At 48.1% G+C, this 24,378-nt stretch overlaps 1 protein-coding gene across 1 annotated transcript; it reads right to left on the minus strand.

Annotated features, from left to right (window-relative positions):
- On the minus strand, positions 1–23,979 carry CDC42EP5 (CDC42 effector protein 5). The gene is made up of 3 exons (XM_035135826.2): positions 23,907–23,979; positions 14,477–14,875; positions 1–6,703 (listed from the first exon to the last, which is right to left on the minus strand). Exon 3 carries the CDS (start codon positions 6,701–6,703, stop codon positions 6,029–6,031), a length of 675 nt encoding a protein of 224 aa, XP_034991717.2. The 5' UTR covers positions 14,477–14,875; positions 23,907–23,979; the 3' UTR covers positions 1–6,028.
- Between the last annotated feature and the right edge of the window lie 399 nt (positions 23,980–24,378).

A 24,378-nucleotide genomic window follows, 5' to 3' on the forward strand; every position in this document is an offset into this window, starting at 1 on the left:
CTCTCTCTCTCTCTCTCTCTCTCTCTCTCTCTCTCTCTCTGTGAGTTTCAGCACTTCTACTTCCTACAATAGAACTGAAACAAACACTATTGAGAACTGCCTTTTCCTATATGCCTAGCCCCACATTGTGTTTGCTTCCTTGGTCACACCAACATGTGACCAAGAGATAGAACCGAAGAACACAACTGGCTTTTTGCTATATTTTTCTGAATAAGTTCTTTCTTTCTTTTTTACAGCTCTCTCTCTCTGCCACCAGTTCTGCTTAACTCTTCCTAAAGAACGCTTCCAAGGTGCTGCATGATGAAACAGGAGGAAATGTCAATTAAGAGGCATGTTGCCCCTGAGTGCAATGTATCAAAACAAACCTTCCTGCCATGCATGTTCAGATAGCGCTCCGATTTAGACAAGGTTGCACAACTGAAGATCGCTGTAGAAGCATTCGAGGACTCCTAAGTCTTCCCACTTCCCAATCCTCACCACATCACCATGCCTTGCGAACGGACGGAAGACAAGAGGTAAAGTGGGGCAAAACACCCTGTGTGCCATGCTAGACCTAAGGAAGAAGATTGCTGGCAAAAATGGGAGCAATAACATTAACTCACTGCCAGAGCTCAAGTTCTACACCCCCATAGGGTTCCAGGTTCACTCCTTGATGTCACTAGTTAAAGAAGTTTTTTTTTGGGGGGGGGTGTAACAGGCTAGAGAAAGACCCCTCTCCTCCTTGGAGCACAGGTGCTACTCAGGGTAAAGAGAATTGCACTAGACGGACCACTGATCTGGGTCAGCATAAGGCAGAGACATATATTCTTTTGGTGAAAGGGTTAGATCTCATTTGAACAATGAGATTAATTAATTTTTGCAACAGCTAAACACTGCAGCTAAGGGCGTATATACATAGATAACTAAAATGGAAGCACAGGAATTAATTGGATCGGCTGTAATTGTCAGGATACGCCCATTGGTAGGCAACCCGCATTGGACTGTGCAGATGAACAGCAGTTGGTGCAATCCCCATGGAAATGCTATTTATTTGTTTAACAAAATGCATATACCGCTTGGTTGTAAGAGAACTTTGAAGGAGTTTACAAATATATGTAATATGTATTAAAATTTAGTGAATCAACTTGCTGTGCTGGACCCAACTCACATTGACCAGCCAACCTCCAGTGCTGTAGGGAACTGAGATCGTGAAGAGGGATTGAGGGAAGGGCTGAGAAAAATATCCGAAACTAGTTTGCTTTTAATTACAAGAGATATCAAACACTTTGGTCGCTGTACAAATATTCTGCTAAGTAGGATCAAAATTAACATGATTCCGAGAAGGGGGAGGTGCTACATAGACATTTTCTTACACAAAAATCCATAAAATGAGAGCTATTATAAAATAATAAATGTACATATAAAACCCTCTTGCTGCCTTGATCAAAGGGATTGCGAAAAGGCAGCAAAATCTACAACCTAGGGTTCACTTGGTGGGGGGGGGGTGAATAAATGAGGATAACAAAGAAATCTTTTGCCCTCCCAAAGGGAACAGAGATCAGAGTCCAGCCCTCATCTCTCTTGCAGTCTGTGGCTGGACCTTGTTGATGCATGCTTGGAATAACTTTAAAAATATATACATATCAGAGACACACGGTCACTGCAGGAAATCATTTTTCACATTTCCCTTTTTAAAAAAGAGAGAGAGTCCACAGTGAGAGGGGGACAACTTGAGGTTACGCAATAAGTTAAGGCATAAAACAGGAAATATATTTTAAAACCAATGAACTGCCCACTCCCTTCAGAGAAGGAATCCACAGGAATTCCAGCTCTCCAATTAAAAGGCTCTTCAGTTCTCCTACAAGCACAACCTTCTCCAACTCTGGTCCCAGCTTTCGCGCCGTCCTGTGCAATTTTCAGGATGTGCACGACTCCACTCCCTCTCTCCTCTTTCTGGAGCAAATCCACATTGCAAATAGGGTGGTTTAATAGTAATTCCTCTCCCCCCCCCCCGGGAACCCTTGGGAGTTGTAGTGTACATGGCGTTGGGTAGAGCAATCCTACAGAGGTTATTTTCCCCCACCCACACAAAACAACAATCAATCAACACTTTATTACAGTTGCCAGGATTGGGGAGTGGGGAAGCTATTAAAGTGAAACAAGCATTGGAATAAATTTATTAGATGGTAGTGTAGATATACTCCCCCCCCTCTTTTCCACCCCACCCATCTTTCTACTTGCCTTCTCCTCCTCCTTCTCCTCTTCCTCCTCCTCCAGCAACCCACTTCTTTTGGGTCCCAGTGCATATTCACTGAAGGCCAGTGTGCTTGAGCAGCCCCCATAAATGGCGGCTGCAGATTACATTCAGCAAGCCCAAGCAGTCAACGCTTATTATAGAGGGCCGTGGGGATTCTACCCTCTGCTTTCTGTGACAGACCTCATAGATTCTGGCTTTAGAAGGCTACTGTGGGGCATTATATGGCTAAGATTTTCGAGAGAAGCAGGAAGTGTGGCTTGAGGATTTCATTATGGGTTCTTCTACCTCCTCACCCCAAAACAACTCCAGCAGAGAATGAGCATTCTAGACTAGACTCTTTGGGAACTGGCGGCCCTCCAGATGTTTCTGAACTACAACTCCCATTTTCTCTGGCCATTGGCCATGATGCCAGAGTCCAAACATGTGGAGGGCCAGAAATTGCACTTCTCTGTCTAGACATTCTACGGTATCGGAGTTTCCCTCCCTACTGACACTACTCTTACTCAGTTTCTGGGAAATTCAACAGAATTCCTTTGAGCTCCTTAACATATTAAAACCTTCCCTCCTTTCCCAGATGGAGAGGCTTGGGTAGCTCTAGGTTTCGCCACGTTACACACCAACTCTTTGGCATCGAGTCCCATTCTCACAATCAGTAGCTCCTTGCTGAGAGATGCAGCACACCAGACCTGCAACTTACGCACATTTAACTTGCTCTCTCCCCCCCCCTCTTCTGTTATGCACTTGGTGGGGAAAGATGTTAAAAGGGGGGCGGAATGGGAGCATTGGGGGGTGGGTGGAGAAAACTTTGGCAATCCCACCTGCTATTGCACCCAATGCGTTTATACTGTATGTGATTTTGGGTTTATGCACGATCCCCGGAATAAGTTGCAGGTCTACTGTATACCGGTATATTAAAAGGCAAATCTTATCACTGTGCATGGCAAGCAAACACCGTAACAAATGCAGTTCTTGGTGACATTAAAGAACAGTCCTTCTACTACTTTCAAAATTGCCATTTCACTAACAAGAGCACAGAGATCTGGGTAGGAAAAAAATGCCACCCGAAGAGTCATACAAGCTATTAGTCCCAGAGCTGACAGTGAGAACGTACAAGGTACCACCATCCAATTTTCTTACTGACACAGTGGAGTCTTGTCCCCATTATGTGGGAAGCTTAAGAAGCGGCAAAATCCCTTTGGGGTAATGCAAACTACCGATTTTGTCCCAGAAGGTGAAGAACTCTGCATGGAAGGGCACTGTACAATCCAGTTACACCTTTTCAACTGTGATTAACGAATCTGGCGAAAGTTACACAAAGCGTAAGTAAGAAACAAACACCCGCAAGCACCTAGGGAAATAAAAAAGCAATCGTTTCCCATCTTTTAAAACTGACTTGCTGAGAGGTGGTGATCTAGGCTGCGTTACTTATCTCACCATTACAGGAGTTTGATGGTGGATTAGCAAGCTGGTCGTTGGCACCAGAGGAAGATGTGGGAAAGATAGCACAAGAGAGACAACTGGGGATTTGGTGAAGGGATAGCTTAACTTCTCACCAAGGACCAACTGATATTGTGCGGATGCTCAGGAGACAAGACGCGAACGAAAACAGATTTCTGCCAACAATATCCATGTAGGAGGTTTTAGGAAGAACATCTGTAAGAATGTTATTTTTAACAGAGGGACGGAAGACCAGGTGATTAGGGGGTGGCTGGGGATCTGGCCTTTTTATTTGTTGTGGATTTTTTTTTAGTTTAAAAAAGGAAGGTCTGTCAGTATCAGCCAGTAGATCCCCCTCCAGTTATTATCCTCTCTAGCCCACTAAATTGTATCCAGCTTTTAAAGTACCAAATTTAGAAGGCTGTCCAGTTCATGTTTGATGGAGAGGTGTTCTGTTGATGCAACCCTGACCCCATTATAGCTTTAAACGGCAACAACCGAAAAAAATAAAAAATAAAAGATTGTGTACTATTTTCTCAGTTGTGCATTTCCCAGTTTGGCCATTGGCAAATAAGTTTACAAAAAGCTACTAATGAGACAACATGTGTGTGTGTGTGTGCACAGATATACACAAAAAATGTAAACACACACTTTCCCACATGTATCTTTGTTAGTCATTTTGGTACTTTGGTCGACTGAAGAATTGGGGGGGAGAGGGGTTGGGAACCCACACCTTTCTTACAATCTACAAACTCATTTCTGCTTAGTCGCCTGCAGGCAATTGTTACAGCCACCATGGGTGACTAGGTGAATTGCTCAACAATTCCAAGAACTGTAAAGAACTGTTTACACTTTTGCTCAACCATCAGTTCACATTACGCCCAAGTAATTCCTCTTTCCTTCATCATAATCTCTTGACTGGCCCTTTGAGAAGGGAGGTGAGAAAGCTCCTCTGCTTTCTTTCACCCTAAACAGCAAACCCATTGCCCTCAACTTCCTCCCCCAAAGCTTCCATTGTCTTCCTTCCCCTACATCAGTTTCCCAAACCTGGGTCTCCAGCTTGGACTACAGTTCCCATCATCCCTGAACACTGGCCCTGCTTGCTAGGGATGATGGGAGTTGTAGTCCAAAAAAACAGCTGGAAAACCCAAGTTTGGGAAGCCCTGCCCTACATTGTCTTCCTATGCTGAAGCAAAGATGGCGGCTCCACTCCATTCCCCGTACAGAAGTCAACTTGACTTGCAGTTTATTTTTACTTCAGTGCTGATGAGATGGGATCCTTCACCACCCCAAGGAAACAAGCCAGATTAAGGTGCTCAGGGCAGGTCACATGGCAACACAGGGGGGGGGGGTCTGCTGGCTCAGGAGGAATAGCCAAGGCCTGCAGCTTCTGTCCCTCAGCATCTGCTGCCTGAAGCAGCCTCTTCACTCTCCCCAAGAGCAGGGCCAGCCATGGAGGCCTTGCAGTGTTGTCAGTCCTGCTGCTGCTGGATATACAGATACACTGATGAATGAATGAATGAAGAGAAAGAAGTAGCCAGTGAATGGGTATCTGGACAGACAGAAGAGCACCAGGGTCAAGGAGTGGATGAGATTAAAAAGAAAATGGTGGGCAGGCAAATAAGCAGAGGGATAACTTCACACTGCTGAATATGCTAGTGGGGTAAGAAAACAATATAATGATTGGCTAAGTAGCTGGACAGGTACATCAGAATACCTCCTTCCCTCCATCCTTCCACAAACATGCCAATTTATTTCCAACCCATCTGTCAAGTTATCAGCCCGCCTGCCCTTCCAGCACTCTCAAAAAACAGTTCCAGGTTTAGAGACTGAAACCAACAGTACAAGTGTAGGAGAGGGAATCGTCCTTGGCAAGGTAGCCTGATGGATGGTTGCATAAAACAACGGAGAAGTGGAAGGTGAGACAGAGATGGTATCAGTGGTGCACAACCTTGGATTCTGAGACGCCTTATAACCAGGATGCATTTTTAGTGCATCAAAATATCTGTTTCATCCCATGCCTAGGGAGGGAGTACAATAATAGGTCAGTGTGTGTTTTCTCAGTTGCACAGTACTTTTCTCACACAAGAGAAGGGAGACGGCAAGAATCACACTGGAGGTACAGCCTGCCTGCCCCTGTCCATTGTCCTCTTGAATGCAACCACGAGAGATTTGAGATCAATGGCTCTTTGGGATGGGTCAAGCAGCAGTCATCTGCAGACAACATTTGGCCCATGGACCAACTCACATCAGAGGGGCTGAGAAATTCTGCCAAAAAAGGGCAGGAGTAGTGCTGGGGTGGGGGGCAGCTAGAGAAACCAAAGCGATCGAAACCAATACCGCTCTTCTTCTTTCCTATAGTCCAATCTCTTCGTCCTGTTCATCCTCAAAACTGTAGCCCTGCCCTTCGTCGTCCTCCTCCTCCTCTTCTTCTTCTTCCTCCTCCTCCTCGTCTTCTTCACCACCGCGATGGAGGTGCCCCTTTGGGCTGGAGCTTTCGACCCTCAGCGGTTCTTGTTCCTGCCCTCTGATGCTGTCCCAGTCTTTGTCCATCACTCCCAGCACATCGTCCAAGATGGAAGGCCCCAAGTCCAACTGGAAAGAGAGGAGAGATTCAGCATGTTCCAACGTGGGGCTCTCCAAGGGGAACTTCTGGGGCAGGTCCCAGTCCCTTCCGTTAGAGGGCTTCTGCCGCTCTGCCTTCTCCGGGGTCTGCAGGGCCACAAAGCTGCCATCTGGGGTCGACGTCGCCGGGCTCTGAACTATGCCATTCCCGCTCCCGGGGGGAGACAACAGTTCAAAGCGGGCATCTCCAGGGCTAGAGAAGGCCCCAGGGGACACATCGGGAGGCAGCCCGTTGGCCTTGGAGCCCCCGTGGTTGCTGAGGAAAGACGTGTCGCCAAAAGCATCTCCCCCACGGCCGATGTGCATCGTGTGCCGGAAGTCACCCAAGGGGGCGCTGATCATGGCCCGGTCCAAACGCGGCCGCTTCTTGGAGTGGGAGACGGGAGACTGCTTGAGGATGGGCATCTGGGGATGGGGGGAGAGGAGAGAGAGAGAAATGTGTGAGAAGGAGAAAGGGCTGTAAGTTTCCCAACGGAGCCAGCATAGCCTGTCTGTCAAGGCCTGGGAGACGTGGACCTGAGTCCTTCCAGCCTCTGCCACAGAGTCCTCACTTGACCTTAGGGCAACTCACTCACCCATCTTGGTCCCCAGCCACAAAATGGAAACAATGGCCTACCATACAGGGCTTTGTGGAGACACACATTGAAACTATATAGAATTCGCGGTTGTCTTGGAGGCTGCCTATCAGACTCGTATCCTGCCCTTTCTTCCAAGGAGCTCAATGGAGGGCTACCCCAGTTTATTTGCACAACAATCCTGCAAGGTAGGCTACATAGAGAATTTGCAACTTATTCTGAGGCTATTACCAAGTAGAGGTTTAAACCCAGGTCTGTATCCTTGATCAATCCACTTTACTCCACTGGCACTAAGGGTAGCGACCAGAGGCTCCTTCCCTCCTTTCCCAGTTCCTGGCTGAGATTTCAGAAGCAGAGCCTGGATGAACGGCGGCAGGAACTGTTCCTGCCCCAGCGTAGGGTGCTGAGCTCCCACTCTTGCAGTTCAAAGGGCAACAACTTGTTCAACCCGTTCCCAGATCGAGGAACGCCTAGGTTGCCATGGGAGCTGGGACTCAGGACGCCTGGGTTCCTTAAGAGAAGGAGAAGGTTGGGGGTGTGGAGCATGGAGGAAAAGGGTGGGGGCCAGTGCTGGATTTAAGTATAAGCCAAACAAGCTATAGCTTAGGGCCCACTCTCTTGGGGTCCCCCCAAAAAATTAAAGGAAAAAGAAACTTGGATGTACATTTCCAAAACATAAGATAAAAAACAAATAAAATAAAACCTACATACAGCAACAGTGTTTTGTGTTGTGTAGGCTCCAATGATGTAAGTCATGGGCCCCGCCTGCTAGCCTGCTCCCTAAAATATCATGGGTTTGCTCATTTCTATATATAGGGTGCCCACATTCTGCATGGACTGATTGCATGGCAACATGTGCAAAGGGCTTTAGATACCTATTAAGCCCATAAATTACCATATAGCATATATTCAACACCAAAAAACAGCGACCATTTGTTGTTGACAAAGGGCCCGATTACCTTCAGTAGCTTAGGGCCTCATCAAACCTATATCCGGCCCTGGTGGGGACTGCTAAAATGGAAAAGACAGGAACTGGAAATCTTTGGCTACTACACTTGATCTTAACCAAGAGGCCAAGAAGTGAAAGACAAGCGGGGTTTAGTTAGGATCACAGCTGAAGATAATGGGATCATCAGGACACCACAAGTTTAAGCACGGGAGAAATAAGTACCATCTGGGGACCGAGCCCAAGAATGGGTAGCCAAAAAGGAAACATTCTCTCCCTGTTTACCCCAACCTCAATCTCCCTCTTGTCCAACTTTTAAGTACCGCAAAGGAAAGAACCTACTTTTTGTACACTGTACTGTGCCAGACACATGGATCAAGGCTGGTTCACCCATGTGCTACTAGCCCAGAGATGGAAAGAATAAAGAGCCCCTACCAGGGAGGACGCAGGTGGCGCTGTGGGTTAAACCACAGAGCCTAGGGATTGCCGATCAGAAGGTCGGCGGTTCGAATCCCTGCGACGTGGTGAGCTCCCATTGCTCGGTCCCAGCTCCTGCTAACCTAGCAGTTCGAAAGCACGTCAAAATGCAAGTAGATAAATAGGAACTGCTACATCGGGAAGGTAAACGGCGTTTCCGTGTGCTGCTCTGGTTTGCCAGAAGCGGCTTTGTCATGCTGGCCACATGACCTGGAAGCTGTATGCCGGCTCCCTCGGCCAATAACGCGAGATGAGCGCCGCAACCCCAGAGTCGGTCACGACTGGACCTAATGGTCAGGGGTCCCTTTACATTTACCAGGGAGGAATGGTAATCTAAGCTGATGGACTAAGCAGAAATGGCAAAGCTGACTGGAAAGCTCAGGAATGAAGAGGACAAAAACTTTAAAAAGGAATGGGGAAAATTTATAATCTATTTAAGAGACCATTGCAAGCAGACGAAGACATTAGCCGAATTTTAATCTCACTTGTAATGTAACAAATATTATGGGCAATATGGATTGATACAAAATGTAGATTGTCGAATAATATGCAGTTGTAAATGCTGGCAATAGGAATCATGAAGGGGGTGGGGGGGAAGCCTTGAGATTCAGAGTAATCTCTATGTTATAATTTTATATTGGTAAAATCAAATAAAAAAGGCTGGCTCACCCATGGGGATCATCCTGACATTGATCCCCCCTCCCGGTTCTTGATGCAGCTCTTCCTTTAACCCCTTCTTCCATGGCAGGGAGGGGGGGAGCTATTTTGGGGTCTGCCTCAGGTGTCAAAATGTCTTGGGCTGGCCCTGACGTGGATGGTGCTTTGGAGATACACACAGGAAGGTGGGACTCCTGGGTACTCCCTGCCTATTGCATGTGATGATCTAAGGCAGTGATGGCGAACCTATGACACGTGTGTCAGACGTGACACGCAGAGCCCTCACTGCTGGCACACGCCCCATCGGCCCATTCACGTTATTGTTGTCTCCCCCCCCCATTTGTTCTCCCACTCCTCCTCAAACTACAGCTTGTCCCCAATCATTTTTGTTGTTGTTGTTGTTGCTGGTAGCCAGAGATTGGTTTTTTAACCCTTTCTGTGCTGTTTTTTCTGACGCTTTGGCAGACTATGTCAGTGCTGCGTGTTAGTTCCAGTGAAGGTATTATTCGTCATTTATTTCTGTTCTCTTTCCCCCAAAAAATGTGCAGCAGCTTTGGGGCATCCCTCCCCCCCAAAAAAGCAAAGCAACTTTTGCACCCCCCAAAAAAACCTCCAAAACTTTGGTCAGCAGCTCCCCCAAAAAGCTCAACAACTCTGGGCACCTTGTGATAAATAAGGGTTTTCTGGTTTGGTTAAATAATTAGTTTTTGGGTTATTAAATACAGTTATATATTACAAATATACATTTTTGTTATTTAAACTATAAATATCATGAAATTACGTTTTTTTTCTCTCGTAGTGACACACCACCCGAGTTATGCTCATTTTTTTGGCGAATTTTGACACACCAAGCTCAAAAGGTAGCCCATCACTGATCTAAGGTGTGATGATCTAAGAGCCGGGGATGATTCATGCTTTAATGGGGAACAGCAGCAGCTGCGCTGGGGGTAGGAGAGGAAGTCTGGGCAAGTACTGGGGAGGGGAGGGGAAGGAGGACACTGAGGAGGAGGTGGAGGCCAAGTTAGAAGGAAGCAGACAAGGTCTCTCCCTGCCTCCGAAGACCAGAAAGCGCTGACACAAGTGGAAAAAAGGGCAGGGAGGGAGAGTCGAGTCAGCACAGGTGGGAGAGAAAGAGAAACCCAAACACATTAGGAGGCAAGGAGAGAAAAGAACCCAGGAGTCCTGGCTGCCAGCATCCTTTCCTCTCAGCCACTCAACACCACACCCTTCCCACAGAACACAGGAAAGGTAGCTGACTGCCAATCTCCTAGCCAGCTCTTAACTCTTCAGGTACCAAAAAACCTTTTCAGAACCTGGACTGGGCCCTTTCCATATAAGGGAAATTTCACTTTTTAAAACAACAACAACCCTGAAATGTGCATTAAAATCTACAATAAGAGGCAAAGTCTAATGGTTCTGAATCTTGCCCACTCACTCAGTTCCACCAACATTTAGATAAAATGCTGGCTCTTCATCATGCCTCAGAAATGCATCCCTCAACTGTGGGGGCATGCTCCAAATATTTGGCACAACTATTTGCAAAATGTGGTCTGAAGCTCAACATCAAAAAAACCAAGATCATGGCCACTGGTCCCATCACCTCCTGGCAAATAGAAGGGGAAGAAATGGAGGCAGTGAGAGATTTTACTTTCTTGGGCTCCTTGATCACTGCAGATGGTGATAGCAGTCACGAAATTAAAGGACGCCTGCTTCTTGGGAGAAAAGCAATGACAAACCTAGACAGCATCTTAAAAAGCAGAGACATCACCTTGCCTACAAAGGTCCGTATAGTTAAAGCTATGGTTTTCCCAGTAGTGATGTATGGAAGTGAGAGCTGGACCATAAAGAAGGCTGATCGCTGAAGAATTGATGCTTTTGAATTATGGTGCTGGAGACTCTTGAGAGTCCCATGGACTGCAAGAAGACCAAACCTATCCATTCTGAAGGAAATCAGCCCTGAGTGCTCCCTGGAAGGACAGATCGTGAAGCTGAGGCTCCAATACTTTGGCCACCTCATGAGAAGAGAAGACTCCCTGGAAAAGACCCTGATGTTGGGAAAGATTGGGGGCACTAGGAGAAGGGGACGACAGAGGACGAGATGGTTGGATAGTGTTCTCGAAGCTACCAACATGAGTTTGACCAAACTGCGGGAGGCAGTGGAAGACAGGAGTGCCTGGCATGCTCTGGTCCATGGGGTCACGAAGAGTCGGACACGACTAAACAACAACAATTTTTTATACCGAGTGGTTAGATATGCTGATGGTTTCCTCTTTTGTTATGTATTGCTTCTTTCACTTATTTTCTCATGTGCTCTGAACTGCTTTGGGCACAGCTTTCTGCTGGAAAAGCAGCAGGGGGGAAACCAACATGTGTTTTTGTGGAGGTCAGTAAATTCCATAAAAGATAAATAAATACTGAGATATGTCTGGCGGGCAGCTCAGGCCTGGAGGCTGATTGTGGCCCTCGAGGCCTCTCTACGTGACCCTCAAGACTCTCCCCAAGCCACACCCCTCACCGACCCTCTTTTGCACCACCCCCTGGTGTTTTTGCCTGACTGGAGTGCCTTTGAACTCTGATACTAATGCTTCTTGCCAGCCTAGAAAGAGGATAAAAGGGTTATGTGGCAAACTGGCATTTGGTGTTCCACCCACTTTTTCTCCTGGCCATGCCCACCACTGGCATGTGGCCCTTGGAAGGCTCCATAGAAGAGAATGCGGCCCCCAAGCTGAAATGTTTCTCCCTTGCTCTAAGGTTGAGCTCTGGTAGCGTGGCCCTCACAAAGCAATCTCTTCTTGACTCTGTCCATCCCTTATTCTCCTTGGCCACCTCTTCCCACTGTCAAGACTATACTGTAAGACCCTTGGGGGCAGAGACCCAGCTTCGCCGCTTAGGTTAAGTCAGCAATGCACCGTGGCGCTGTGGGTTAAACCACAGAGCTTAGGGCTTGCTGATCAGAAGGTTGGCGGTTCGAATCCCTGCGACGGGGTGAGCTCCCGTTGCTCGGTCCCAGCTCCTGCCAACCTAGCAGTTCGAAAGCACGTCAAAGTGCAAGTAGATAAATAGGTACCGCTCCAAGCGGGAAGGTAAACGGCGTTTCCATGTGCTGCTCTGGTTCGCCAGAAGCGGCTTTGTCATGCTGGCCACATGACCTGGAAGCTGTACGCCGGCTCCCTCGGCCAAAAACACGAGATGAGCGCCGCAACCCCAGAGTCGGTCATGACTGGACCTAATGGTCAGGGGTCCCTTTACCTTTACCTTTACTGTACTTTATGGAACACTACCCAGCCTCGACAGGGCTGCAAGGTGGATCTTTCCACCAGATCCAGCCCTGCTTAGCTTCACGAATGTTGAAGTTCAAGGCAGCTTTGGTGAACTGACTGCTTCAAAGCGGCCACATCCGTCATATAACTTCTGCCAAAGTGCTCTTTGCCTGAACTGGCATATCTCCCACCCCAAGGCCATAAATGATAAACACCAACCCTGAGCCAGCAACAACAGTGCAATGCCCCACTGGATTATTATTATTTTTTTGGGGGGGGAGGATGAGATAGAAAAGTCCAGCCTGGTCAACATGAACCTGGTTAAATGCATGCTCTCCTCCTTCTAAGCCGGAGTTTACATGAAGACAGCTAAGTGCTGGGACAGGCAGAGCGGGAAGACAAATTCAAAAGATGGCTTTTAAAAGAACAGAAGAACGGAAGATCACTAAACGGTGCAGGTAACCTGTGGATGGGAAAGAGATGTGGCACTTGTGTCGTTAACTGCAGCCCAGGAGAGATATACATATCTCAGGAGAGCGTACATATAACAACCAGAATAGTATTGGGAAAACTACATTGGAAGTTGGGTTTGTTTTGGGGTGTGGGTGTGGGAGAAGAATCACATCCCCCCAAGTATAAAAGAGATTGCATTCACAAATCCAGCTTGCCAACAGCTGCCCGCCTGGTCACCTGTGTCAAATTCAGACTCGCCTCCAGGCGACTAGCAGGAAAAAGGGTTGTGATAACTTGTTTGTTTTTCATGAATGCCCCGGTTGACCAACATAGTCTGGGTGGACAAGTTAGCTAATAAGAAGCAGGGGGCAGTTTGTGGACGGGAAGTTTTCTCTACACAAGGCTGATTTCAGGCAAGAGGTGTGGGGAGGGGAGGGGAGGGGATAATGCCACAATACCCTCCCCACCACCAGCACCAAAAGTGGATTCTTGGGCGCACGCACTAAAATGCATCAATTGTGCATGCAATAACTTAATGGAGAGACGGGGAACAGCTGAGATCTGGAAGGGCTGGGGTCTGACATGGTCCTGGCACGAACCCAGAGGCTTATGCTCCAGCCTCTTGGGAGAAGATATCTATTCCCTCCTTTCCCCTCCATGTTTCCCTTCTCTGCGGATGACAGATACGGTTACTAGCCCCGGAGTACGATGACGGAATTTCCTTTGGTAAATGAAATGAAGTCCTTTGAAAGGCTCAGATGTGGCCGGGGTTGAGGAAATGATCGGGAATCGGGGGGGAAGGGGGGGATGTTCTGCTCTACAGTCGTCTGGCTCTGCCTGCGATGGGACAGAGCCATTTAGCCCGGACACCTGGGTCCCCTGGAACGGAACAGCAAGCAAGCGAATGCAAAGTGTTAGGGAAGGGCTTAGGAGCCAGGGGTCTTCTTGAAAAGGGACGGGATTTAACTAGGTTGTTGTTGTGGTGGTGGCGGCGAAACCAAGGTGGGTGTTCAAACGTGTGGGTTTGCTGGCAGAACGGGTGCAAATGAAGTCCCCTGTACTGGCTTACAGGGGTGGGGGAAAGCCGGGACTCCTGGGTTCTTTAGGAGGGGGGGGTCAAGAAAGGGGGCATAGGGGAGGTTTACCTGCAAGCCAGGAGTTTTGATTGCCTGTGGAGAGCATGCTAAGAAGCTCAGGCTAGGGGGCCTATTTACTTTAGCCCCAGCCAACACCCTCCCCCTGCTCCCAGCCCAGCCGCTGTTTGATTTATGGCCACTCACTCATTCCTCCTGCCAGACACACACCCCTTTTGCTACACAAACGGTGGCTTCTCTCTCCCCGCCCCCTTCTCTCCTGGGAAGAGGCACCCAAGGGATGAAGACCATCTCCACCCACCCACCCACTCTTTCCAGGAGAGAGAGCCACCCAAACCTGCCCACCTCACTCGAGCCCACTCCCCAGTCCCACAACACAACACAGGAACCCCACAGCTTCCCCTCTTTCCCACCTCTTCCAGATTTACAGTGCCTTGGCTCCTAAACCCCAGTCCTCAGTTAGAGGACCCAGGAGTCCAACTTCCCTGCCTGCCAGCTCAAAACCGCTAAACCCCACCCTGCCTTGTGGGGGAGCCCACAAGGAAGGCCTGTCTGGCAGCCACTCCCTGCTGACCCCGCAATCCTGTCTCAGGGAACTCAGGAGTCCAGACAGCCTGCTGCGCTCTCTCGCCTTCTGACTCGCAGCAGTCGGCTGAGAGCTGTCAGTCGGCACAAAGCATTGCTCAGAAGCTCTCCCAGGCGCTAGCGAAACTCACCTTTGCAAAGAAAACACTCCAACGTCCTTTTCCTTTTCCCCACAGCTCAGGGTGACTCACAGGACGGTCCTGTCGTTCTTCCTGCTTTTGTAGTCGCCCCGATCCGCTGCCTCCGCCAAGAGGCAGTGCCAAGTGAACCAGAGCCACAAAACGCGTATATCCTTCCCCGGCGTTTGCAGTTGGATCCTGTCGCCACTTTTGTCTAGCTAGGTCCGGGAAGTTCGCTCGCAGTTCTCCGAAATCCCCAGCAAAATTTCCTCTTTTCTCTCTCCTTTCATTTGTCCGCCTCTCACACTCCCTCCTCTCTCTCTCTCTCTTTTTCACCCACTTCTTCTTCTTCGTCAGGAGCTTTCACTCCTCCCTTCTTGGGTGGTGGCCCGGAATTTTATTTATTTATACCTGCATTAGAAAGATGAAATCGTAGATGTCACAAGCTCAAGCAAAACCAAACACACCGCTTGCCCCAAAGAAAAGAAAGAGGGGGGGGTGGACACAAGCCCCAAATTGGGGGTGGGGTGGAGAACACTTGGGATCCAGGAGCCAAAAAAAATATTGCCCCAAGAAGAGGGGAGAGGAAATTTGAAAAACACAAAAAGCCTCTCCATTGCCTTATAAAGTTCACTGCATTCCTGAACTTCCGGACTTGGTTGGCGTGTTTGGAAACCAGGCTAAGCGCCGGATTGGGGAGGATTGGTGAAAGAGCAGAGGGTTGCAAAGAAGGGAATTTGAGAAAGGAAGCATGTGGCTTTAAAACAAAAGTGGCATGTTGAAAAAACAACAATGAGGAGGTATGGAAAGAGGGAAATTGAAGTGGAGGATGGTGGAAGGGAACAGGGGAGAGACAACTGGGAGCAAGATGGGGGGGGGGGAATGGAAGAAGACGGATGGAGAGGGCAAAGGAAGCCCTAAGCTATATTGGGGCATGGGGCTATCCCATATTAAGGAAGCAACAACTTATGCACTGAAAATCAAACAGAAAAGATAATAGAGTGCTAGGGACACAAAAGACGACCAGGAAGGGTGATGCAATCAGAAAGGATGGAGGAGTGGGGTACCACATGACTGTGGGGGGGCATTAAAGTATGGATACGAAAGATAAACCCAAGGCTGTGGGTTCTGGCCAACATTCATTTTTGAAAAAACAAAATAGGTTTCTAGCCCTCATGATTGGTTTTGCTGATGGTTCCCATTTTTCTGTGCTATATACATTATCCCCTTTCCCTTCCCTAAAGGTCTCCTTACGCCCAAACAATTTACAGTACCATATTCTAACTGCTCCGTGGATGGTAGAGGGTGCAATTTTTGCAAAAACTCAACCACTACCTTCAAAATTAAGCAAAGCATGCTCATCATAAAATCTAAGCACATCGGCGTAATTAGTGCATCTCATTGGCACACAACAATAGGCAATAGGCACACAACAATATGAGGGGAGATGTAATGGATAGATGAATTGTTCCATCTTACTGGTTCCTAAGTCCCATGTAAAAGGCTCCCCACAAGCAGAAAAGTAGAGCAGCAAGGAGAGGGCTTGCAATACAGCTCCTCCTGCTGAAGCACAGGCTCTCTTCTTGCAGGGACTCTGTGTCACAGGAGGCAAACCTACCATAAAATTGCACCCTGTGGCCTTCTCTTTAATTCCAGGTGTTGCCAGGAGGAGGGTCAGAAAATTTGAATGCAGTTACTTTACGGTGCAAGGCATTATGGGTGTTCAGAGGCACTTGCCTCTTTGTCACGAACCTGTGGCTGATGATCACCACAGAATCCTGGGACCATCAGCATTGAAAACCCTGGTATCTAGGATCTTAAATGTATCTCTTTACCCTGGCCTTTGACATCTGAGATGTGTGTTTCAGGACACCCCCCCCCTATATGTAAAGGTAAAGGGACCCCTGATCATTAGGTCCAGTCGTGACCGACTCTGGGGTTGCGCGCTCATCTCGCATTATTGGCCGAGGGAGCCAGCGTATAGCTTCCAGGTCATGTGGCCAGCATGACAAAGCCGCTTCTGGCAAACCAGAGCAGCACATGGAAACGCCGTTTACCTTCCCGCTGTAGCAGTTCCTATTTATCTACTTGCATTTTGACATGCTTTCGAACTGCTAGGTTGGCAGGAGCTGGGACCAAGCAACGGGAGCTCACCCCGTCACAGGGATTCGAACCGCCCTCCACTATACCTGTGACTATAATCTTCCAGCTGCGTTTAATTCTGAATTTTAAATACCATTACCCCATCGTGGGACCTGCTGGTGAAGCGTGGGTAATAACAATAATTTATTTATACCCTGCCCATCTGGCTGAGTTCTCCCAGCTACTCTGGGTGGCTTCCAACAGAACATTAAAATACAAGAATCTATTAAACATTAAAAGCTTCCCCAAACAGGGCTGCCTTCAGATGTCTTCTAAAAGTCTGGTACAGCAGTTGTTTTTCTCTTTGATATCTGGTGGGTGGGTGTTCCACAGGGCGGGTGCCACTACCGAGAAGGCCCTCTGTCTGGTTCCCTGTAACCTCACTTCTCGCAATGAGGGAACCGCCAGAAGGCCCTTGGTGCTGGATCTAAGTGTCTGGGCTGAATGATGGGGGTGGAGATGCTCCTTCAGGTATACTGGACCGAGGCCGTTTAGGGCTTTAAAGGTCAGCACCAACACTTTGAATTGTGCTCGGAAACATACTGGGGAGCCAATGTAGGTCTTTCAAGACTGGTGTTATGTGGTCTCGGCGGCCACCCTCAGTCACCAGTCTAGCTGCCGCATTCTGGATTAACTGTAGTTTCCGGGTCACCTTCAAAGGTAGTCCCACATAGAGCACATTGCAGTAATCCAAACGGGAGATAACTAGAGCATGCACCACTCTGGCGGGACAGTCCGCGGGGAGGTAGGGTCTCGAGCCTGCGTACCAGATGGAGCTGGTAGACAGCTGCCCTGGATACAGAATTAACCTGTTCCTCCATGGACAGCTGTGAGTCCAAATGACTCATCTGGTCCTTCAGGGGCACAGTTACCCCAGGGTATTATTTTCAACTTCTGTAGTGTACAACAATATAGAGGCACACTTGTTTTTGTGCAGAACACATTCCCTTTGCCATCAGATATACCCTTTATGCAACTGGGATCAAGGAAGACTGGGCTGAAGATCAACAGATGGAGCTCCCAGACTTATTTCCCTACCACAGGACTCCCACAGGACTCCTCTTTTCAGAGTTTATGCCCTGACAGACTGTCAGATGGAAGGAGATCTGCAGTCCTCCCAAAGTGAGGATGGATGGATGGATGTAGCCATAGGGGCACAGACAAAAAGTGAAGATTGGGAGAAGGACGGCTGGTTGAAAGGAGAGGAGTTTGGAGATGAATGGTTTAAAGGGGGAGGCATGATCGTCTGCTAAGATTAGTTAGCTTTAAGAAAAACAACCTTTCGGGAGGCAGATCTATGTCCGCATGTGGGACGCAAGGGGTGAAGGAGGTCGTTGCACATACCGATAAATCTCAGAGTCAAGAACTTTTTATCTCTATTTATGAGCATCAGGTTCAAAGCTTATGTTTAACAGTGAAGTAGACAAAAATGGGGGAAAGAGACAGAGGGCAATCATAGGAGACAGCGGCCACTATTCTCTTCCTCCTCTTCCATCCCCACCAGACATCTTTGCTCCTCATCTAATGGCAACATCATTCATATAAGGCTTTAAGAAAAAAGTTAGTATTTCTCCATGCCCAGAAAGGGGCACACACAGCCCACCAGAATATTGTGGCAGATTCTGGAGGTGGAAGAATGAGCAATGGCCAGTTCAGGCTGCAAGTGCGAGGGGCCGTGTGTGTTGCCTTCAAGCAAGAACAGTAGGCAGAAGGCTGAGCATTTGCTAAAGAGGTTGGTATTCCGCATATGTAGCAGAGCAGTCCTAACATTTAGATTTTATGAATGAAATCATGGCTAAAAACAAAAACAAAAAACAGTGTTCAGAGGATTTGAGAAATCTGCTGGTCATCTTATTTATTACATTTCTATCCACCCCCCCACCCCCGGTTGAACTCAAGATGGCATACCAGGTTCTCCCCCATCTCATTTAATCCCAACAGCAACCCTGTGAGGTAGGTTAGGCTGAGAGGAAGCGATTGACCCAAGGTCCCCCAGCGAGCTTCATGGCCCAATGGAGGATTTGAACCCTTGTCTCTCAGGTCCTACACCACACGGTCTCTCTTACTGGACTATTTACATTTGAAGGATGGAGCCGACAGAGGGGGTTCCAATGGCATAAAGGATCAGGCCACATCTGGCCCATGTACCACACTCTGGTACCCACTCCTCAATCCCACCCCTGATTTAGAAATAATGTCATTTATTTGAAACTATTTTAAGGCATTTGGGGGGGGGGGACAATGCCCATCCAAGGTGGCTTACAGCCATAAAGCCAAGAAGGAGCAGAAGAAAAAGAAACAGTTAACGCAGACGATTTAAAACCAGAAATAGCTTGGCCCATCTCCTCACGAGAATAAGAAAGCCAGGAAAACATGGCTGCAGCCCAACCAAGAAAACACCACTCCTGGAAGGCCAATTGGAAAGGGCAGATCTTCAAGGCCTTCTGAAAACCCCACTGCACAGAAGTCTGAAACTCCCTTCCGTTCAACGAGGCTAGAAAACATTGTTCCGATAATGAGACTAGATTAAAACAACAGCGAGTTAAGGCATTTTGCAGCCATGAGCATGAGCAAGGCAAAATATTGGGGGAATGATAAGGAATTGTCAATTAAGGGGGTGGAGGCGACAGCAGCCAGTAACATGAGCAGAAGATAACAATTAGCAAATAAATAATGGGAGATTTTGGCAGCAGCTGAGGATGAGGGACTGGGACAGGAGAGTTTTTATTGAGTACTGGAAAAAGTAATCAACAAGACAAATGAAGAGTTTTCTCTTTAAGTTTACTGGAAACGTGTGTGTGACTTTTTGTTCCTTTAGAAAATAGAAGCAAAAGGGGGGGGGGGATGATTGCTCTTTCAGCAAACTTGGACCTTCATCAGAGAAGCAGAGAGCGCTGCCTCCTAACCGCTCCTGCTCCAATTTCATAAAGTCAATGGCATTTTCCGCCCATGGATGTTTCTGCTATCAGGGTCTTGGCTGTTCAATTTGCTGTTATCTGAAATGCTTCCTTTCTGTTCCCCAACACACTGATGCAAAATGATGGCACTGCCATGTGACTCATTGGTCTCTATCCATGATGGGATAAAAAAAGGACTAGGGAGAGATCATAGGCCTGGACCACAGTGAAGAGTCTCGGGAAAACTGGGTTTTGACTGGGAATCACAAATGGAGAAAGGGTTGCTGTAGTCAGGTCCTGCTCGCCGGCTTCCCACAGATATCTGGGTGGCCAGTGTGAGAACAGGATGCTAGAATAGATTAGCCATTGGCCTGATCCAGCAGAATCTTCTTACATGCCATTTGTGTGTGTGTGTGTGTGTGTGTGTGTGTGTGTGTGTAAGAAATTGAGGTGCAATTCCTGAACTCTCTGAATGGGTTCCAGTCTCTGAAATACAAGAACCACTTTATCCAAGTTGCTTTCGTGTAAGGAAAGAGTGGAAATCCTGTGTCTAGAGTTCGCAGCTACACAGGGTGTAAATACAACTGAGGGGGGACCTCCTGTTCACGGAGGTTATGACCAAAGCTTATTCTGGGGTGCAGGGGCTTGGCAACTTGTTCTTATTCAGGCTGAATTGTCAAATAAAGAAATGGGAACCAGGAGCCACCTTGAGACTGGTCCAACAAGCTGTGGAGGAAAAGTTGCAACAACTGCCACCTATGCGCACAGCGTTTTGCCTAAACGCCTGCTTTTGTACACCAAAAGGGCTTCCTTGTAGGAAATTGCTGAGAGTTAAAAGAGCAGCGCGCCTGGGATCAGACCCCAAAGTCCAGCAACCCACCAAATGCTAACATGTGAAGAAGGTCTAGCGATGAGGATGGGGTGGAAGGGTTTGGCTGGACCTTGGGATGAGTAGGGAGGTGTTTGGAGTCATAGTGAAGCGCGGTGGATCTGGTGCAATGAACAGCATGCCCAACGCATGGAGTCTGTTTGATTTGCTCATGCTATTCTGTTAAGTGGGACGTACATCGATGATGCTATAAAAAGATGGCGGCTCGGCTATGGTTTCAGCTCCCTGTTCGGTCAAGGACACGCTGGTTTCCTCGAAGGCAAGTTTCCTCCTGACCACAGCTTCCCCATCTGAATAACTCACTCACCTTCCACAAGCGCCTAATACAGAGTCAGATCATTGGGTCCACCTAGTTCAGAACTGTTTACACTGACTGGCAGGGACTCTCCATGGCTTCCAATGGGGGCGTTCCCAACCTGGCCTGAAGATGTTGGGGAACAAACCTGGAATCTTCTGCATGCAAAGCAGATGCTCTGTCACTGAGCTACAGCCTTTCCTCTGACGCAAGCATTTCATGCTAACAAGAGCACTTTCATGAGGCTAAAGCACAGCATGTGTAACTCCTCCCAGCAGAATCCAAAGGCTGCATTAGCGATGCCAGCTAAACAGAACCTCCATGTACATAGAATCATAAGTTGGAAGAGACCACAAGGGCCATCCAGTCCAACCCCCTGCCAAGCAGGAAACACCATCAAAGCATTCCTGACATATGCCTGTCAAGCCTCTGCTTAAAGACCTCCAAAGAAGGAGACTCCACCACACTCCTTGGTAGCAAATTCCACTGCCGAACAGCTCTTACTGTCAGGAAGTTCTTCCTAATGTTTAGGTGGAATCTTCTTTCTTGTAGTTTGAATCCATTGCTCTGTGTCCGCTTCTCTGGAGCAGCAGAAAACTAGGGGCAGGCTATCTCTGGGGACAAACAGGGAACAACTCTTGCCTTTGTGACCTGCTTAAAGGGTTCTGGAGGCATCCTTGAAAACAGGATGCTGGGGCTAGGTGGAACTTTGGTCCAATTCTGCAGGACTCTCTAAGGGGAAGAGAAGCCAGATCTCGGATTTCTCTGAGGAAACAGCAAAGTCTAGTGTGTGCAGAGAATCAATGTGGAATAAGGAATCAAAGCAGATCATGTATCAAAACATTGTAAATGAACCACATTTTTTAAAAAGACAGCTGAATTAACACCAGCAGCACTAAAAGAGAGACACAAAGAAATAAATCAATAGGAGCCACAATACCAAAAACAAAACACAAAAGTCAATTAACTAGGCAAGCAGGGACAACAAACCACATGACTGCAATTCAATCAGCAGTGACAGGAATCCAGATTTATATAACAAGCAGAGGCTCCGCGGCACCCTTCCCCCGCCAAGTGCCCTGGAGACCTGGAACATGCTTTGAACATGCTGTGTGCCATGTGATCCTCAAAGGCATGGCTGGAACAGCACAGGCATGTGCCCAACTGAGCAGGTTTTGCCAGGGAAAGTGGATGGGCCTTGCCAAATGCAGATCAATGATTTTACATATGCACACAGCAAGAATACAGGAAAATCCACACCTCTGCACAGCACTGCCAGCCCAATAACAGACAACTTGAAACTCTGCCGACTTTTTACACACAAGCGCACACTGTTTCACAACCAGCGAAGTGGATTTTTCTGGGAAATTTCAAATTGGATAATTAGGCTAGTTTGCGGGGTAACGTGCCAGAGGAAATTTTCTGATGCTCTAGAGCAGTGATGGCCAATCTTGGCCCTCCAGCTGTTTTGGGACTACAATTCGCATCATCCCTGACCACTGGTCCAGTTAGGTATGGATCATGGGAGTTGTAGTCCCAAAACAGCTAGAGGCCCAAGTTTGGCCATTACTGCACTAGAGAGTCACTTAATTTACAGCAGTCACGAAATTAAAAGACGCCTGCTTCTTGGGAGAAAAGCAATGGCAAACCTAGACAGCATCTTTAAAAGCAGAGACATCACCTTGCCGACAAAGGGCCGTATAGTTAAAGCTATGGTTTTCCCAGTAGTGATGTATGGAAGGGTGAGATGTACCATAAAGAAGGCTGATCGCTGAAGAATTGATGCTTTTGAATTATGGTGCTGGAGGAGACTCTTGAGAGTCCCATGGACTGCAAGAAGATCAAACCTATCCATTCTGAAGGAAATCAGCCCTGAGTGCTCACTGGAAGGACAGATCCTGAAGCTGAGGCTCCAATACTTTGGCCGCCTCATGAGAAGAGAAGACTCCCTGGAAAAGACCCTGGTGTTGGGAAAGATGGAGGGCACAAGGAGAAGGGGACGACAGAGGGTGAGATGGTTGGACAGTGTTCTCAAAGCTACCAACATGAGTCTGACCAAACTGCAGGAGGCAGTGGGAGTGCCTGGTGTGCTCTGGTCCATGGGGTCACGAAGAGTTGGACACGACTAGACGACAACAACAACAACATATTTACTTGTATTTGGTGAACAAAGCTAAAAACTCTAGAACTGCCAAGCTTGCTCGATATCCAAACTGCAACCGACACCTGTTAATTGTTACTGATCGACTTAAAAGTTTTTTTCTGCAAAACAAAACCAAGGTTTGGAAAACTGACTGTCCCCACATTGCTGTGCGAAACTCACCTGTCCTACCGGTATGTATGAACCAGCCATGTGCATCACTGCTCCCCCACACAATCCTGAACACACAGACGCACACGTGAACCTTTCAGCCCAATACAAAACAGCCAACACCCTTCCTAAAAGGTACTGGATCCTTCAGGACGACCCTTCCTGACAAATTTGCTCATGTTCCCCTGCAAGTGTGAACATGCACATACAGGAGGTGTGCAGGTACCCTTTCCAAATACAGTTGCCTCCAGCGCTAGCCGGCCTCCCGCTGCCTGACATCCATTTCTTCCTAACTGGGTACTGTATATTCTGCCTTTGGATTTTTTGTGTGTGATTAACTTCTCTCCTTCTGTTTACAGCCTCTTCTCCCTGGCTCACCCCATTTGCTCACAGTTAGTCATCCACAGGCAATTCTAATCCACACTTCCTCTCCCAGCCAAACCCAGCGCTTGGAGGACATAGGGAGCACAGAACTCAAAGACTGCCCACAGATCTCCTTTGGTCTCTAGAAACGTTCCCACGACCAGATTCTAACTCATTACTACTCTCTACATTCCCTTTCCTGGCTCCCTGTCATTGTGGCTTCAACCCACTAGTCCATGCTGCCTTTCCACCAAACTCAGAAGAGTCTTGAGTCTCTGGCTGCTCCTCGATCAGAGGAGGAACCGCCCCAATATCCACACCGTGGTTCCAGCCCAGTAGTCCAGAGAACCCAGGAGTCCTGGCTCCCAAACCACTTGATCTTCAGGAGAGTATCCCCGCTTCTAACCCACTAGGCAACACTACCTTACCAGAGAATCCGGCGTTCCCTGCCCCTTTCCCCAAGGACTCTCGAGCCTACTCATTCCCTTTACAGAAAGGAACCCAGGAGTCCCGGACCACGAAACTCTCAAGGCGGCGACACATACCTCTTTCCATCTCTCGAGCAAAGTTCCAACCACTCGGCTCAGCTACTCGACTCCGCTTTACAGCTCTGGCAAGCCAGAGGTTAAAAGGGACGGGCGGGTCTCACGCCGCGCCCACTTTCCCTTCCCTGCTCCACTTTCTTAAAGGGATATACCAGGACGAATTTGGGAAGAGGATTGCATATCAATAACTAAAAAATAAAATAAAATAAAGGCGGCTGTTGGGAAAGGAATTCCTTTAAAGAATACACACACGATGTTGTAGCCGGAGGAAAAAAAGACTGCGGAACTCAGAATGGAGGCGGGTGGGAGAATAGAAGAAAGTTAATGCTGGAAAAGGGATTCCCCCCCCCTCTCCCTTCCCGCCCCCACCCCCACCCCGGCGGCTAACCCAACCCTAGGATGGAATTTCCTGAAAGTTCCTTTCCCAGGGAGAATAATCAGTTCCAGATGGGAAAAGTGGGGGGAGAGAAAG

This window comes from Zootoca vivipara, chromosome 13, assembly GCF_963506605.1.
Source record: "Zootoca vivipara chromosome 13, rZooViv1.1, whole genome shotgun sequence".
Taxonomy (NCBI): Eukaryota; Metazoa; Chordata; class Lepidosauria; order Squamata; family Lacertidae; genus Zootoca; species Zootoca vivipara.

Bases quoted from the DNA above. Each gene is read 5' to 3' on its own strand.
- CDC42EP5 (XM_035135826.2), bottom strand. From the start codon at position 6,703: ATGCCCATCCTCAAGCAGTCTCCCGTCTCCCACTCCAAGAAGCGGCCG.